The 19,323-nt window shown below is 37.9% G+C and overlaps 3 protein-coding genes across 5 annotated transcripts in view; 1 reads left to right on the top strand and 2 right to left on the bottom strand.

The window, feature by feature from the left end:
- CCPG1 (cell cycle progression 1) overlaps nt 1–10,687 on the bottom strand; it is a 39,479-nt gene extending 28,792 nt beyond the window's left edge. For all 3 annotated transcript variants that reach the window (XM_065940552.1, XM_065940553.1, XM_065940554.1), the window contains exon 1: nt 10,549–10,687. The gene's annotated coding sequence lies outside the window, so the exon portion shown is untranslated. The remainder of the gene's footprint in view (nt 1–10,548) is intronic.
- Nucleotides 10,688–10,938: 251 nt separating this feature from the next.
- DNAAF4 (dynein axonemal assembly factor 4) overlaps nt 10,939–19,323 on the bottom strand; it is an 83,536-nt gene continuing 75,151 nt past the window's right edge. The window contains exon 10 of the mRNA XM_065940557.1: nt 10,939–11,065. The gene's annotated coding sequence lies outside the window, so the exon portion shown is untranslated. The remainder of the gene's footprint in view (nt 11,066–19,323) is intronic.
- PIERCE2 (piercer of microtubule wall 2) lies at nt 10,990–19,244 on the top strand. The gene is made up of 2 exons (XM_065940560.1): nt 10,990–11,118; nt 18,661–19,244. The coding sequence occupies exons 1-2, from the start codon at nt 11,101–11,103 to the stop codon at nt 19,003–19,005; spliced, it is 363 nt and encodes a 120-aa protein (XP_065796632.1). The 5' UTR covers nt 10,990–11,100; the 3' UTR covers nt 19,006–19,244.

Here is a 19,323-nt window from a genome sequence, read left to right as displayed (position 1 = left end):
ACTTGCCTCCATAAAATTCCTTGGTTTTATGATATACTCCTCATTAATGAACTTTCTCCCTACAGCAACAGTCTGAATTAAACTCACCTCAATTTTCTCATGCATTTCATCTTTCACACTGGAGTTATCCAATAAACAACATAAACTGATATGATATGCAGTGTGTTCGATGGTGTATTTCCTACTACAGAGAAAGCATGGGAAAAGAAAACAGAAATGCTCGGTTGGAGAGGCTTAATTTCAGAAAGGATAATCAGGGAAAGCTTCCTTGAGAAGATATATTTGCACAAAGATTTCAATGAGCGAGTGAATCGCTGGGCAGTTAACTGGGGGAAGAGTGTTTCAGACAAAATGAACAGTAGGTACAAGGTTGGAACCAAGCCCATATCTCTGAGAAACAGCAAGGAGGCCTGTGCGATTGGAGAGGAGTGGCCAAGCAGGAAAGTGGGAAGAGATGAGGACAGACGGATAAGGAGTGGGAGATGAATGATGCATGACCTTACAAACCCTAAGACTTATCACTTTAACCTGAGTGAAATTAAAAGCCACAGGAGAATTTTGAGGAAAGGAATAGGAAGATCACCCTGGTTGCCCTATGAGGACAGCACTGGGAGGGAGCAAAGGCAGAAGCAGGAAGACCATCTGCAAAGCAACAATAGTAATCCGGGTGGGATGATGATGGTTTGGACCAGACTGGTAGCAAAGACAGTGAGAAGTGGACTTATACATGTATTTTGAAGGATTAGCCAACTGGGCTTCCTGATGTACTGACTATAAGGTATGAGGATGACTCCTGTCCTAAGTAAATACGAGGACAAGATGGTCATTAAGACAGGAAGACTTTAAAAGCAGCAAGTGATGAAAAAAAATTGTTAAATTGGTTGGGAACATACTAAATTTGAGACAGCTATTTTCACATCCAAGTTGAAACATCAAGTAGGCAGCTGGGACTGAATCCAGAGGAGAGATATAGACTAAAGACATAATTTTAAAATAACCTGAGGTGGCAGCTGTCAAAACTAATGACAGCAACAATATTAATTTCACCTAATAAAGTACAACTGGGGTGAATATTACCTGATATGATGGTGCCCCTCATCATTCCTGAGTAGCTACATTTTACTATGAAAAAGGTACCATTTCCATTACTCTATCTTCTAGAATTAGATACTATGGAGAAGAATGGGGGCATTATTCTCCCACACGTCTACAATTCCAATGTAAGCCAACCAATGGGCTGTGAGCAAAGGTCCCAAAAGTGCTGCTGCACTGTAAATGTGAGCAAAGATGAGACAGATAATCTAGACAGCTTTCAGGAACCTATTTTATCCTGCTTTTCAAAGGTTCTGGAACTTTCACCTCCTCAAAAGGATATGAAAACGCGTGCTTTAAACCAGACCTTGTTGGAAAAAGGAAAGAGGACCCAAGATCCCAACTAATAAAAACCTTTTAAACATCCTTTTTGTCCAATAACAACCCTACAGAAATAAACAAGATAGATACAGTAAGTCAGCTGGTGGAAAGTACTGTGGAGAAAAATAAAGTAAATGGGGGAAAACAATGCAGAGACTAAAGAGGTAGGGAGGGATCAGAACTTTAAATAAGGTTGTTAGAGAAACCCTTTCACCAACATACAAAGGTACCTATTTCTCCACAACCTCACCAAAAGGTAACAGCCATCTTTAATTTCTGATCATGTCATGAGCAAAAAAATAAAACTGGGTCATTAATGAGTTCATTTGCTACTAACTGTTTTTCTTAGAATGCTTCAATTAAAAAACGTATCTTCAGGGCTTCCTTGGTGGCACAGTGGTAAAGAATCTGCCTGCGAATGCAGGGGACACAGATTTGATCCCTGGTTCAGAAGATCCCACATGCCAAGATCAGCCCATGCACCACTGCATCTAGAGCCTGGGAGCCACAACTACTGAAGCCCACGAGCCCTAGAGCCCATGCTCAGCAACAAGAGAAGCCACTACAATGAGAAGCCCACACACCCCAACTATAGTGTAGCCCCTGCTTGCAGCAACTAGAGAAAGTCCATGCAAAAACCAAGGCCCAGCACAGCCAAAAATAAATAAGTAAGTAGCAGCTTCTATCACAGATATGTTTTTAAATTTTAGGTAGTAAAATGTTCAGGATGGAGAATAGGGTCTTTGTATATAACCTATATTTTATTCCTTGCTTTAGAAAGTCTTTCTTGCTCCCCAAATTGTAAATTATTCTCCTGTATTTTCTAATATTTTATCAGATTTTAGCTTCTACATTTAGCTATTTAAACTATGAATTTGGATTTTTTCCCTTTTAGTGTGAGTTTAGAAATAATCTCAACTATTAAATAGTCCATAATTCTATGATTTAAAATGCCATTCTTTGCCACATGCAGCCCTATACATTTATGAATCAGTTACAGGTCTGTTCTAATGATCTACATTCCAGCACCAAAACAACTCTGTTTAAATGACCATGGTACTTCTCATCACTTTCTACAGTACCATTTTCCAACTGTTTCCCTGGTCCTTCCCTAAAGACACACAACCACCCTAAAACACTTAAATATAGGCAATGATGAAATTGACTGCAGGTTACATATAATACGTATCCCAAGTGCTAAGATTTTTTTTTAACTTCCCTTGCAGAAACTCCATGACCTTGAGAATAAGAATTCTGTACTATAGTCAAACTCTTTAGGGTGACATCCAAATGTTCCACTGTCTGGCTCTAGCCATTACTGCAGTTGATGAGATCTCTCCTCCAGAACTATCTCATCTGATCAAAGTCATCTACTTGCTACAAGTAGAGAAGGAACTGTAGCAATCCTCCATGTCTTCACCTGCTCAAGTCATACTTCCTGAACGCCTTCCTTCTTCCTTTCTTCTATCTGTAAGGCTTAGTCCTCCTCCACGAAGTTTTCCTTCATGTTTCTGACACACTCATCTCTCCTCCCCCTGAATGCACAGCACTTATTTCTCAGCATAACTTCTATACTTCTGAGCGTGACTTGCCTAATGGCAGCTTCAATTACTTTTATCCATGAGTTACTTTACTAATTAGTATTAAGTTCAAAGCTCTGATAAGAAGTTCTAAGTTTACTTTTAATGTCTTCACAATAGCTCAAAAATTTTAACTGCTCTCTATTAGTCAGAAGTCATACAAAACAAACATAATAATCTCTCATCTTTAATCACTTAATACTCTATTTTATCTACAGAAAAGGACATATAAGCATGTTTACTCAGATCAGGAATTAAAGGATCAGAAATAGGAATGTAACTACAGGTCTAATTTCAAGTCCAGCTCCACCCTTAAGCTTGCCTCTGTTAAATGTAGCACAATTATGAACTTTTTTATTCCTATTCTCAAAAGTGTGGTGGGGCCACTAAAATTACTGAGCACCACAGTGAAGGGGTTGAAACAGAAAAACTTAAAAATCCTCATGATTTTCAGTCTAAGCAAGCATCTAAAACTGTTACTGTCACTATGCTTTATGGTAATTTGGCACAAATTCACTTTTTAAAAAGTATTGTGACAAATACTTCTGGAGGTAAATGGTGAGCACTGTATCTCTTTGGGGAATTAAGGAGTCTTAAATTCTGTTCACTGGAGAGGGGAGAGAACCTTTCACTCTGTTGCTTCTTTTTTTCCAAATAGTCTCATCTTAAGTGAAGGCGAAGTTTATATTTTTTTCCACCTACAATGTCAACCTTATTTCAGCCCCCAGATTCCAACAATAAATAAGCCTAACCTAGGAGTGCCTGGCCTTTGTGCTGTGGGGGGGGGGAAAGGAACACCTAGCAAAGCTGATTCCAAAGCTTACAGACTAGAATGGTCAAGTAAACTCTCTTTTTGAAATTGTCTGAGCTTTTGTATGGCATTTTAACTGTTATAGCAGATAAACCCTGCAGCATATTTTCACCATGTACAGGCCAAAAAGTTGCTTCCAAAGAGCAGCAAGAGAAAAAAAGATCTCACAGGCAATCCTGCATATGGAACTCAAGTACTGGCTGCCATTTTGGATGCTCACAACAGCACAAAAGCTTTCTATGGTTTGTGTGAAAGAGACACAAAAGGTAAGAGCCATTTTCACATAAAATGCCTCTGAATTTAAACAGAAAGTAAATTTCACTGTTCTCTCTCTCCTGACTCCCAAAGGGGGGAGAAACAGGTAGTTGGTTTTGTTTTGGTTTTTTTTTTGGCCAAACTGCATCACTGAGAAATATAATCTCAATTAGACTTCATAAATGTGATGTTGCAAAAGGCTTTCAGATTGATGTCATTTCTCCAGTTTGCATTGTGCAAGTTCAACATAATTAATGTAAGGCTTCATAAAACCTTAAGACCGCCTGGCAAAAATACAGCCCACAGATTTAAACATATAAGATAAAAACACAAGGGAAAAAAAAAAAAAAGACTCAGAAAAGTTTTAAAATCTTAGAGTAAAGATAATCTTTTTCTAGGCTTTACACAAAACCTAGAAACTACACAGGAGAAGTTTTCCATTGTACAAAAATCATAAACTTATTTGCTAAAAATCATATAAGTAAGTAAGAATGATATACTGAGCATATTTGTAACATATATATAACAAGAGTTTTTAAAACATTTAAAATACACCAATAAGTCAGTAAGAAAAGAGGTTTAAAACTGAATAGAAAATTCAACAAGGAACATGAGTAAGCAATTTAAAGTTGGTTAAGTCGCTCAGTCATGTCCAACTCTTTGCGACCCCGTGGACTGTAGCCCACCAGGCTCCTCCACCCATGGGATTCTCCTGGCAAGAATACTGGAAAGGGTTGCCATTTCCTTCTCCAGGGGATCTTCCCGACCCAGGGATCGAACCCAGGTCTCCTGCATTGCAAGCAGACGCTTTAACCTCTGAGCCATCAGGGAAGTCCCAAGCAATTTATAGAAGACATTAAAATAGCTTATAAGGAAAAATGTTCAACATTACTAGCAAAGATACACAAAGAGAAGCAAAATTACTTTAACACCTAAATGATGAACAAAGATTAAACAGGTTAATACGTTAAAGAAAAATAAACCCTACTGATACTAATTTATATGCATTAAATGAATTAAAATTTTAGAGTTATCTTTCAAATATGAAAAAAAAATTACATGCACTATGCTAAATTTCAATAAGCTACTTATTACCTTCATAATCAGCAGGAAAAGGGACATTTTTTAAAAAGAAAAAACCAGCCCGATATTAAGTAAATGACTGACTGAAACAAAATCTAATCATCTTCTGGAGGACCAGTCTTTTGAGGACAAGTTAAAGGACTTAAGGGAATCATATTAAAATACTTATATCTGAGGTATCAGAAGTTTATTGTGAAAAACTAATATTAGAGAAAAAAGAACATAACCCAGGGCTTTGAAGAGTCCACAGTGCAGTAACTATGGGATCAAGATGTGGGTCCAGTGGCTGTCCTTCCTCTTGTTTATCTTCATCATTTGAGTGGGTTCAAAGATAGCAAACAGGCTTTCCTAGTTTTAATGGAGTGAATTTCATTTAAATACTGAAATCTATTGCTAAAGACAAGCATCTGGAGAAAAATCTCCAATAGGAATAGTATTAATAATTTCACTTTATCCACCCAAAAAAGAGGTAGCAATACTGTTACAATACAGTAGGTTAACTTTTTGATTTACAAAACAAATTCTGCAATAAGTGAGTCAATATACAATTTTTTCACAAGTTTCCTTTTATGATGTAATATCCTTCAAATGGGGAAACAAAAGCAACTACTGTCATATTTGAAGACAGAAGTATCCCCTTTTGCCTCCACCTAAAAGAAGCTACACCTTTGAGAAAAAGTTTGAAATAAAGTAGTAAATAACGTGAATTCAAAATGCTGGGAGGAAATTATGATACTTGTTAATATGGAAATATCTTCTCCACCAGGTTTTCTGACTCTGAGAAGAATCCTAACTTTCCAGAATTGTTACATCTTAATTTTGGAAAAGGCTAAAAGAGCCAAGAGGAAATCTAAAAGTTTGACTGGCTCCACACTGCCCTCACTTGGACACTCTAAGTCCTGGTGGCTCCTGTTCTCTTCAGAGATAAAGAAGTAAAACTATAGAGTTTGATGCTTTCTTCTACTCTCAATTTAAAAAAAAAAAGTTTTTACTTGTTAAAATGTATGTATTAATCATCTATTATTACATATATTTACAAATATCTATATATATTAGATATAATACATATATTAGATATAATACATATATATTACAAATATCTATTATATAGATAATTATATTATCTATATAATTATCTATTATTTTTTAATACTTTCCAGAAAAAGATAATTTGTCATAATTTTTTTTTTTACAACTCTCTTCTACTTTTCTGTTGGGGGAAAAAAGCCAGAAAGATGGGAAACAAAGGGATTATTTTTTTTGGCCATGCTAGCAGTGTGGGCTCTTAGTTCTTGACCAGGACTTGAACCCATGCCCCATGCAGTGAAAGCATGGAGTCTTAACCACTGGGCTACCAGAGAAGTCCCCAAAGAGATTTTATATATTTATATCATTTTCCATTTTTTTTTTAAGTACACAAGAGACAAATAAGTATACCTCCACTGTTACTTTCACTTATATTTGTTCTCATAAAGTCCTCAGGATTGATTTATAAGTTTCTAAAAGACTTGTTTACTTGAATGCTCTATATGTCAACCAAACTTGATGTTAATCTCAACAGTCAGATACAGACAGGGTTAGGGTTGATGTCCCCAGAAGGAGGTGTCTAAGCTCTAAACAATTCCTCTCCCTCAAAAATAAATGCTTACACACGTCATGTATCTCTGGGAGGACCTGGGATTTGACATTCAATGTAGGCTTACTATTCATGAAATCAACTTACAGTACCGTTTTAGAACATTAAAAACAGCATTCACTTCCTATTGTTAAGTCACACTGATGATCTGCCTTATACTTTAGATGCGCAATTAAAATAATTCAAAACCAAAATTAAAGGCCCTACCATAAAAGCACACTGCAATTTCAGGACCTTTAATGCGGCAGAGTGCAAAGTCACAGTCAGGAAAGGGGCCAGGTTTGCTTCAACCTAGTAAAAGGCAAAAAGCACTACCAAAAAGTCAAATGAAGATCTCATCTTACTTTTTTCCATCAAACTTCTCAGCCAAAAGTGTGTATCACATTAAGACATCACATTTCAAATGCATAACATGCTTTATGTAAATGTAGATCACTCTGACACAAAGTAATATGATTTTTATATCAGATTTGATTTTCATGAATATGCCATGAAGTGTGGCAATGGCTGTTATTTATAACATAAAATTGGAAACAACAGATTCATAAATTGAATTACTGTCAACATCATTAAACACTCTGACTCCTAATCCAATTCTTTTTTCACATTTCATCATGCTGGCAACATGAACCAGAAGTAAGATTTTAGGAGAGTGCTTCAGGGGCAAATACTGAAGAAAAATTAGATTCTGACTCCCTGCTAATACTAATACTTCCTTGTTAATACTTCCTTCAGAAAGCCCTTACGCATGTTTCCACACATTACATACCCTTTTAAAAAAAATCCTCTAAATCAAATCAGTTAGTTGCAATCTTCCCATTATAGAGCTAAATTTCACTTTAGAACTCTAAGATTTCTTTTCAAGTTCATCTGATACAATAAACACGACCTTTGAAACAAACTCATATTTTTTAACTGTTTTAAATTAGACAGCAGAATTGTCAGACAAATATGGTATGGTGTCACTTATTTGTGGAATATAAAAAACATAACAAACTAGTGAATTTAACAGGAAGAGAAACAGACTTACCTATAGAGAACTAGTGAGGGGGGCAATACTGGGGTAAAGGAATGAGGAACAAACTACTGGGTATAAGATAGGCTCAAGGATGTACTATACAATATGGAGAATATAGTCAGTATTTTGTAATAATAATAAATGGAAAGTAACCTTTAAAAACTACCAAAAAAATTCTAATAAAAAAAACAAAACCAGCACAACTCTCAGAAAGAAGATTCATGAAAATATAAGTTATTACTTACAATATGGCAACTTCCTCACTTTAACCACATACGAAAACAAAAACAGTTCAGCCTCTACTAGTTCTACATTGTTAGATGAGTCTGCATTTTCTGTTTTAAAATACTCTGGGCTTAACAGGCCTTACACTGTGTCCATATTCTTTACATGTCAGAAACTACTACTTCTAAGATCTCAGTTCAAACTCACATAATTCTTAAATATTTAACCTGCATAAAAACACAATATTATAATCTAGAACCAGTTGGTAAATCAGACCAGTTAAGCAATTATGACTGTTTCTTATGCCCTGGTAAAGGAACTCAAATTTTTAATAAGGTATTGAACCAACACAGGACACAAAATACACAAACCAAAACAAAATCCAGACAAGAAACTGAAATCTGGGGAGAGAAACACCGCTCCAAAGGAAAGAATCTAAGAAAACAAAGTATGACTTCTACAGTTTAAAAAAAGGGAAAAAAGAAAAAAAGCTTTAGAATTAATATTTTATTAAGAATAAATGGACACTTGGAATTGAGGTAAACCCCAATTTTTCAAGACTGATAAGTGCAAAAATACATAGACTATTCTTCTGAAAGAACAATGCAGCCCTTTCTTTATAACAGAAAACAAAATGTGACCCAAACATGCAACTTACCATTCATATCCAACATATTCATAATAGAAAATGAAACAAAAACATAATCCAAAATATCAGGCGTATCAAACACAGTACTTAAAATGATTCAATGAAAACAAACTTAACATCCCCTATTTTATAATAACGTTTAACTTCTTTATTTCTACTGGCAAATGATAAATGAAAAATCTTGCTATATCCAGATCTTTTCAGATTAACATGCCCATGCTTTGTCACCTTGAGTTACAGGAATAATCAAGACTGCACTGCCTTAATTGAAGAAAAGTAAGGAATTTTGTCTTTGAGTTTACTGTCCAAAATAAAAACAGATCAAGATGAGATGTAAAAATACTGAGAATGTGTCATATTTGTTTTGTTTTCCTTCCCAGTCCAACCAAAGCATTTCTTGTCACTTCTCCACAACTAACTTACATTTAAACTTGTTATTCATAGTTTGTGGATGCAGTAACAGGGGCTCTGTCTATGTTGTTTGTTGTCACTTGCTTTTTTAAATTAATGTTTAAAGAGTTTACATAACTGGAATTGCTTTATCTGTGTCCCTTTTTTTAAATTAAATTTTGCCTATAGAAAATTTTGAAAATACTAGAAAGTGTAAAAAAAAAACTGTAGTTGCATCATCTAATCACTTTCGTAACTATGACTCTCCTTTGAGTCTTTTTTTTTTTTTGAGTCTTATTTCTAAAAGACATATAACCACTTCTAGTTCTATAGTAAACAAAATTAGAATTATACTACTTTCTAACCTATTTTCATTTAAAAACTAGTATTTCCCACACCCTTAAATATTATTTGAGAGCGATTTTTTAATGGATTCTTTAACTAGAATCCTTAGCCAATCCTTAGGTTGGGGTAAAGGATTAAAAATTATTAAAAATAATCCCCTCACTTTCTCCCTTCCCTTCCCCTTTATGACCATATCGAAGAAAAGAATTGTAAACCATTCACACTAGCATCCAAGATGTGATAAACAGCCCTCTGAGAAATGCGGGGCCTAATAAGATTCAAACTTGACACCAAAGAAGAGATGCGCTTCAAGTGACGTTTCAAGTACTATTCAGTAGATGTGACCTTACTGGAGGCAAATTTCCTAAAAGTTGCGGTACTAAAATAATTACCTAGTCTAGCTACAAGAAGGCTTCATTCCATTTTCTTAATTAAGCTAGACTGAAGCAGCACCAATTTCACCCGCTCAACAAAGTGTCTAACTGGCCGAGTTCGTCAAAATTGGCGCTCCCAATAGCAAAAAGTTGGATTCATGAAACAAAATAAACAGGTAACGCGTACAAGACACGGTGTGGACTGATGCTACGTGGGGGTGCTTATCGATTAGGAAGGGGAGAGGGGAGGGGGGAAGATAGGGAGATTTGATGATTATCAGACTGGCGCACAAGCAGAAATTTCAAATGCTTTATTTAATCATTCTGTTCCTGGCATCACGAGGCTCAAACGTCACCAAAAACAGACCGGCTGGCTGAAAACCCGGCGGGGTGACGCACACAACATCTTACCATATGGATTCTCATCAATCAGGACCGAGAAGAGCCTTAAGCCAGCCCAGTGGAGGAAGGCGGGTGCGTCCCCCGACCGACGGCTCCCCTACAACCCCGGCGCTGCGCTCGCGTCTGCACGCAGGAAACCGAGGATGCAGGACCACAGCACCGGACGCCTCGGTATCTGCTCCGCCGCGAGGGCTGCGGCCCCGCGTTCTGAGGGGGCCACCCAGGCGGCCGCAAACGCCGAGAGCCTGAGGATCAAGCCTCCCCTCAGCTGAGACCCCACGAATACCTCCACCAGACGGCTGACACAAGAACCGCGACAGTCGGCGCGGACTTCCCGCCCGGGGTCCAAACCCGTCTAGGACCTTACCTGAAGGGGCAGCGCCACCTCCGCCCGACGGCGCTGACTGTCGCGGTGGCGGCGGTCACAACTCCGAGAGCAGTGACGCCTCTCATAAAAACAACCTGCTCACAGGCGTCCGCAGCCGGGAGGCGGCGGCCGGTGGGGCGCCGCGGCGCATGCCGGGACTCGTAGTCCGGTCCGCGCCTCATACCGGGCGGCGGCCGAGTGAAGAACTACGACTCCCGAAGAGGAGCGCAGTCCGCCGCCGGGAAGCTGCTGGAAGCTGGGCCCCGCGGCCGAGATCCTGACAACATCCGGGCCCCAGCGCTGGAGAGGCGCCGCGGCCGGTTACTATGGAGACGGGCTGCTACAACCACTTGGCAGGTTTCCACCCTGGAGGACCGCTCCTGGGATTAGGCGGATTAGTTTATACTTATTGATCCAGCCGACCGTTCACCAGCTCTTTGCTGCTTTAATTGGGTATAGAAAAAGGGCCGCGTCCCCTCGGTGCTCACTGGCCTTCTTGCCATCAGCTGCAGGGAAACTGCGTTTGCGGAAAAAATAAAGAAGACATCGAGAATGACCGAGTGCGACTGGGTGGGTTTGGGCAGAGGGCTGGATGTTTTTGACTGTTGGTACTCTTTACTATAAATTTGGGGCACCTCGCATTCCCACCCACCCCACGCTCCCAAAAAACCACTTTTGTAGGCAATCACTGGACTACACAGATGTAACATTCATTGCATTAAGCCGGAATTGCCTCTGAAGGTATAAAGATGATTGGGGATGGTATGCAACTCATACCCCACTGCAAAATGGGGTGATGGTTTTGAACAAGAAAAACGTGCCTTGTTAATTTAATTTGTTTACATTGTGTCTTGTTCAAAAAAGGATATTGGGGGGGGGGAGAATATGATGCATTTATATCACTGTTGATAGAAACAGTAGAAAGTTAAGGTTTACTTCTCTGTCCCCTAATTGTGGCCAAAATTATTTTTTAAACATGAACAAGAAGGATGGTTGGGCCTGAAGAGAAACAAAAGGGTGCCTAAAAAGTAGGCTTTAAGGAATTTTTTGCTTTTGGTGTTACTGTGATTAACATCAACTGTGAAACCAAAACCAAAGAAAAAGCACTTTTAGTGTTATAATTACAGTTTCTATAATGGGCATTTTTATTATTTCAATGGTTTGTTGTTATTTATCTTTATAAAAATGTGTGTTTATAACAAAAGACTTGCAAAAGTCAAAGTGGCCTAGTCTTCTCTAATTCTAGGAGAGCCTGAGTATTAAATTAGTAAGAAAGCCAATACCATTTATTTGTAGATTTCATTCAAGGCACTTAATTGATTTTAAAAGATTCATTTATAGTTTTAATTAACCTTCTTCTTAGCCTTCACTAACAGTCGCTGACTCAGTGTGTAATCTAGCAGAGAATTTAAAGTAATCTTTTTATTATTCTTTGTATTAGGCTGTTTTGTTTTTAATGTATGTGTTTTGAACTCCACATTTCAAGGATATCAGATTTGAAGAGGGCTAAACCTAAATAAGAAAGCTGCAGTGAGGACCTAGGATATAAAGTAAAAATAGGTATTTTGTTTCAAAGTCCATAAACATTTGTGAATTGTTCTGGAGATACGAAAGATTTAGGTGGACAGTAACTTCTACAGATTGGATGGTACAGATTATGCCAAGATTTTTCAGCTCATTTGTCTTCTATTTTGACTACATTCTGTTTTCTCTATTACATTTGGAGTCAAAGTTGATCCAGATTTTAAGAGCCAGTTGTAGAGGGTGGTTTGAAAGTCACAACCTCTGTGAGTGAGGCTGCCCTGGGCAACCTGACTGGTGTCCATAAATTATATCAGGATTGGTACTTTCTCTAACAAGTCACAAGGTAGCACCTCCCACTTAAGAATCCTGGGAACCTTGACATTTTGAGACAAAGTGACCTGTTGTTAGAATGCCATAACATTCTAGCAATTTACTCTGCTCCAATGTCTGTGCTCTGGATATTTAAAACAATTTAATAAGCAGTGTTAAAAAGAATAAATAGCAAGATCTGATGAGTTTTATTTCCAGCTTTGCCAGCTTCCTACAAGAAAATGAGCGTTAGTAAATGGGAGCATACTAGTGTAAATGTTCTTAACCTATAAATTTCAGAACTGAATTGTGGAAGATGATGTGTATGCATTGAGGTACACCTGCAAAAAAGAAAATGATAAAAATCGGTTCCATTTATACAAGAATGTATCATTTACATCTGATTTTCTTTCACTTTCCAACCACAGGAACTATAGCAAATTTTTTTAACCAGTTTTACAGACAATCTAAAAACATAGGTGCAGTGATGATAAAGGACTGGAATCTAGGTCACACAGTTGCTACTCCCCTAATACTATCATACTTCTTCAAATGTGAACAAAAGTGGATTATGAATTTTAATATCTCAAATTAGAGGCATTAAATGTGAATATAAAATAATAAATAGGTCTAAATTTTGAAGCTATAAAAAAAAGAAAGTGGAGTAAATACTTCACAATTGCAGACTAGAACTAAAGATTTCAAAACAAACAGGTTTCTGACAGTGGGAAACAATTTTGCTGAGACATTAAGCAGAATCACCCAGGAATTCAGAGATGGGTTATTTTAAGAAACCAAACTAATCTGACCCAAATTTGATCCTGACTCAACAACATAGCCAATATTCTTTCCCCCATTTTAGAGTTGGAGAAACCAAGATTTTATGCTTGCTAGTTTTAAGGATTTAGAATTCTTTAAGGGTCTGAGCCTCATGAATCACAAGAATCTACTATAAAGGCTTCAAAGAAAAAGAATTTTAATGCATATAAGCAACATTCTATTTAATTCAACCTTAAAAAGTCACAATTACAGTACCCTGGGGCTTCCCAGGTGGCACCAGTGGTAAAAATACCCCCTGCCAATGCAGGAGACAAAGGAGAAGTGGGTTCAATCCCTGGGTCAGGAAGATCTCCTGGAGGCAGGCACAGCAGCCCACTCCAGTATTCTTGCCTGAAGAATCCCTACGGACAGGAGCCTGGTGGGCTACAGTCCACAGGGCTGCAAAGAGCCGGACAGGACTGAAGCAACTTAGCACGCACACACTGCGTGTGTGCACTGTACCCTGCCAACCTCTCTAAAAGGTTAGATTATAATAATATAATTTCGGATCTGAAAGGACTTAAGATGTTACATATTTCAGAAATTGCCAAATTTGGGGGGTTTTTTAAACTGCCAAAATATTTTGCGGACTTGGACCCCACAGAATGCATTTTTAAGGGCCTTATCACAAGTAAATGTACACTCTTCGTTCATGTTTTTAAATAACTGAAAATCACTTTCCTATGGCTACATTTGGAGAACCCTTATATCCTCAGATTAGGAATCAAACCTATCTAATCCATCTCCTCTGTTTTATATCTATAGACAAGGAATTTGAATCCTTACAAAATAATTTCATCAAAGTCACGCAGCTTTTATTACTGACAACATCAGAACCTAGAACTGGTGACACCTAATTTTGAAGGTGACGACCTACCTTTTTAAAAAATAACTAACCAATTTCCCAACATTATTGAGCTGGTTTCCTATGTGTTTATCTCCTATACAATAAAATGTGGAACTTCAGATTTTTTAATCCCTATTTTTCCAGAATTAACAATGCCGGGCACTCAGTAGGTACTCAGTATTTGTTGAATGAGTGATAACCAAGGTCCGTATCGTCTCTTCCATGTGAATTCTTTCACCTTCATGATTGAAGCTTGTTGATTTTAATGGACATGACTTTACTTGAAGATTAAAGCATGTTATGTTCATGTGCTAGGAAATATCACTTTTGTATTCATTCTTTTTACTGTCTTGCTCCCTCCTCCCCCAAATAGCTAAATTATTTTGAATATTTATTAAATTTATTATGTATGTTACAAATTGTAGCAAACGGCCATCTACCCAAATGTTTGCCCAGAAATCTGGCGGTCTTCCTTGATACATCCCTCTTCCTCTCCATCCACATCCAATCAGTCAATAGGTCCTATGGATGCTACTTTCAAAATATATCTCAAATTTATTTCCTAGTCTCTCTGTACCACGATATTTCTATAAATCATCATTGTCAGTCACATGGACTACTGAAGGTCCTCTCCACATCCACTCAAGGCTCTGACAGTCAAGTAATCATCCTAAAAATTATGTTACATCATGACATGTTTCTCTTTAAAACTCTTCAATAGCTTTCCATTGCTTTTACCATAAAGATCCAAGCTTCTAACATAGTCAACCAGACCCTTCAGATTCTGCCCCTGCCCCTCTCTCATCTCAAGTCATTTTCACTCCAGTTGGGCCATGCTTTTTCTCTGTGCCCTCCTCTATCTTCTCCTTCCTTGCCTTCCAGTCTTAGATTCAATGACACTTCACCAGAATGGCCTCCCTAGGCCCTTACACTAGGTTAGAACCCCCCTGAGTCTTCATAAATAGTTTGAATTTTTTTTCTTCATAGCATTTACCACAATTGTAATTAGTCAGTTGTATAATTTTTTGCTTAATACACAAAGCAAAGATCCATAAACTTAAGATGGCTGAATGTTTATCTTGTTCCTTCTTCACTCTAAAATCCAACTATACGTCCTCTTTGAACTATGATCTATTGCATCTTATTCTATAATTTACACATTTTTATAAGTTCTTATACTTCTCGAACGGGATTTTTAAAACTTATCTTGTACATACTTTTGACAAGTTTTCTCTGTACAGACATATATAATTGAAATATATGTAAATTTAATGTACATATATATGTGCTTAGTCACTCAGTCGTGTCCATTCTTTGTGACCCCATGGAATGTAACCTGCCAGGCTCCTCGGTCCATGGAGATTCTCCAGACAGGAATACTGATGTGCGTTGCCATGCCCTCCTCCAACCCAGGGATTGAACCCAGGTCTGCATTGCAGATGGATTCTTTACCATCTGAGCCACCAGGGAAGCCCATACATATATATACGTGTATATATACATGTTGTTAAGTCACTAAGTTGTGTCTGACTTTTTGCGACCCCATGGACTGCAGCACACCAGGCTTCCCTGTCCTCCACTATCTCCCAGTTTTCTCAAGTCCACATCCATTGAGTCAGTAATGCTATCTAACCATCTCATCCTCTGCTGCCCTCTTCTTTTGCCTTCAATCTTTCCCAGCATCAGGGTCTTTTCCAATGAGTTGGCTCTTCCCATCAGGTGGCCAGAGTACTGGGTCTTCACCTGTAGCATCAATCTTTCCAATAAATATTCATGGCTGATCTCCTTTAGGAGTCACTGGTTTGATCTCCTTGCAGTCCAAGGAAGCCACTATAATATAATATAATATAATATAATGGGTACTCTTCAATGTCCTCAAGAGAAAAGGACTCCCAAAAGGAGAGTAGATGGGACTCAGTTTTTGTTTTCTTCTGTTTTTCTAGCTTTATTGAGGTATAACTGACATATAACATTTGTGTAAGTTTAGGTGCCAAAGCCTTTGACTGTGTGGATCACAGTAAACTGTGGAAAATTCTGAAAGAGAAGGGAATACCAGACCACCTGACCTGCCTCTTGAGAAATCTGTATACAGGTCAGGAAGCAACAGTTAGAACTGGACATGGAACAACAAACTGGTTCCAAATAGGAAAAGGAGTATGTCAAGGTTGTATATTGTCACCCTGCTTATTTAACTTATATGCAGAGTACATCATGAGAAACGCTGGGCTGGAAAGCACAAGCTGGAAACAAGATTGCCAGGAGAAATATCAATAACCTCAGATATGCAGATGACACCACCCTTATGGCAGAAAGTGAAGAACTAAAGAGCCTCTTGATGAAAGTGAAAGAGAAGAGTGAAAAAGTTGACTTAAAGCTCAACATTCAGAAAACTAAGATCATGGCATCTGGTCCCATCACTTCGTGGCAAATAGATGGGGAAACAGTGGAAACAATGGCTGACTTTTTTGGGGGGGCTCCAAAATCACTGGAGATGGTGATTGCAGCCATGAAATTAAAAAATGCTTACTCCTTGGAAGGAAAGTTATGACCAACCTAGACACCACCCTTATGGCAGAAAGTGAAGAAGAACTAAAAAGTCTCTTGATGAAAGTGAAAGTGAAAAAGTTGGCTTAAAGCTTAATATTCAGAAAATATTAAGATCATGGCATCAGGTCCCATCACCTCATGGGAAATAGATGGGGAGACAGTGGAAACAATGTCAGACTTTATTTGGGGGGCTCCAAAATCACTGCAGATGGTGATTGCAGCCATGAAATTAAAAGACACTTACTCCTTGGAACTAAAGTTATGACCAACATAGATAGCATATTAAAAAGTAGAGATATTGCTTTACCAACTAAGGTCCATCTGGTCAAGGCTATGGTTTTTCCAGTGGTCATGAGAGTGACTGTGAAGAAAGCTGAATGCCAAAAAATTGATGCTTTTGAACTATGGTGTTGGAGAAGACTCTTGAGGGTCCTTTGGACTGCAAATCCATCCTAAAGGAGATCAGTCCTGGGTGTTCATTGGAAGGACTGATTCTGAAGCTGAAACTCCAATACTTTGCCCACCTCATGCGAAGAGTTGACTCACTGGAAAAGATCCTGATTCTGGGAGGGACTGGCAGCAGGAGGAGAAGGGGACGACAGAGGATGAGATGGCTGGATGGCATCACTGACTCGATGGGCATGAGTTTGGGTAGACTCCAGGAGTTGGTGATGAACAGGGAGGCCTGGCATGCTGCGATTCATGGGGTCACAAAGAGTCGGACACGACTGAGAAGAACTGAAGGGGGTACAACATGATGCTTTGATATATATTGTGAAATGATTAACACAGTATGATTAACTAATACATCCATCACCTCACATCATTACAAATTTTTGTGTGTGAGTGTGGTAAGAATATCTACTCTCAAACTTTCAAATACAGTATTGTTAATGGCAGTAACCATACTGTATGTTAGGTCCCTATAACTTACTCGTCTTACAACTGAAAGTTGGTATTCTTTGACCATCATCTCTCCATTTACCGCCATCCCCAGCCCCTGATAACTACCATTCTGCTGTTTTTTTTTTTTTTAAAGATTCTACATATATGTGAGATCATACAGTATTTGTCTTTCTCTGATTTACTTCACTTAACATAATGATTTCTAGTTCCTCAGCACTGCTGCAAATGGCAGGACTCTTCTTTTATGATGACTGATAGTACTCCATTCTGTGTGTGTGTGTTTCTCCATCCATGCATCTGTTGATGAATACTCGTTTCCATGTCTTAGCTATTATGAATAATGCTGCAATGAACATGGAAATGCAGATTTCTCTTCAAGATGTGATTTCATTTCCTTTGGATATCTAAGAAGTGAAAGTGCTGAATCATATGGTAGTCCTATTTTTAGTTTTTTGAGGAAATTCCCCACTGTTTTCCATAGTGGCTGTACCAATTTACATTCCCACCAACAGTTCCCCTTTCTCCACATCCTCAACTCTTATTCTCTCTTAACTTTCTGATAATAGCCATTCTTCAGGTGTGCAGTGACATCATATTGTGGTTTAGATCTGCATTTCTCTGATGACTGGGAATGTGCAACATCTTTTCATGTACTCGTTAGTTATCTATGTGTCTGTTCAGATCCTCTGCCCATTATTTAATTATATTGCTTGGGTTTTTGGCTACTGAATTGTATGAGCTCTTAAGAGATTTGAGAAGTTACCCCCTCATCTGACACACGGTTTGTACACGTCTGCCCGTCCAAGGCTGCCTCTTCATTCTGTTGTTTCTGTGCTGTACACACTTATTGTGTACCACACTTATTGATTTTTGCTTTTTTGTTGTTTGTTGTGACCACACTTATTGATTTTTGCTTTTTTGTTGTTTGTAGTTTTGGTGCCGTATCCAAAAATCATTACTAAGGCCACCTCCAAGGACCTTTCCCCTATGTTTTCCTCTAGGAGTTTGATGGTATCAGATCTTACATTCAAGTCTTTGATCTTTTCCCAATCAATTTTTGTTGAGTTGTATAAAAAAGGTTAGGGCATAGTTTAAATAATTCTGTTTTCTTTATTTCAGAACTGTATAATTGATCATTATTTTATGCATTTATCTTTTAGGATAAGAAAAGTACTTCAGCTTCAAATCCAGACACAGAAATGAAACCTGAACAGCCTCCTTGTGTGAATCCTGGCAATCCAGTGTTTTCATGTATGTTGGATCCAAAGACACTCCATACGACTACCTCACTATCAAAACCTAAGATGATTATGTATAAAACGAATTCAAGTAATTACGGTGAATTTTTACCTATGCCACAGTTTTTCCCCTGCTACTATACTCCAAGGGAGCAAGTATTTTCTAGTCATATCAGAGCGACTGGATTTTATCAAAATAACACTCTGAACACTGCACCTGACAGAACAAGAACCCTTGATTTCCCTAATTTTCAACACACTCTATGAAAGTATGTTACTCTTAAAGAGAAAATATATTCAGGAAAAATGAGTTTTAAATCTAAGACTAGGATATCTAATTTGAAATATAAAAAAGGCTTGAAGTAATTTTTAAAAATACCTTTGACAAATAAAGCATTTCAACTGATAAGTGAATGACAGTGACTTCTTAAATAAAAATGTGTTCAAAACAGAATAAACAGTAGAAAGTATTTTATTATACCTAGCTTTATTTAGCTCATGTAGTCCCAAAACTTCAAAATGTTTTCAGGATCTCAGCTTGTCTACTGAGTATATTAACCAAGACAAAGGAACACAGGAATTCTT

The sequence above is a fragment of the Muntiacus reevesi genome, chromosome 7 (assembly GCF_963930625.1).
Source record: "Muntiacus reevesi chromosome 7, mMunRee1.1, whole genome shotgun sequence".
NCBI lineage: Eukaryota > Metazoa > Chordata > Mammalia > Artiodactyla > Cervidae > Muntiacus > Muntiacus reevesi.
This window is presented reverse-complemented; position numbering and strand designations above follow the sequence as displayed.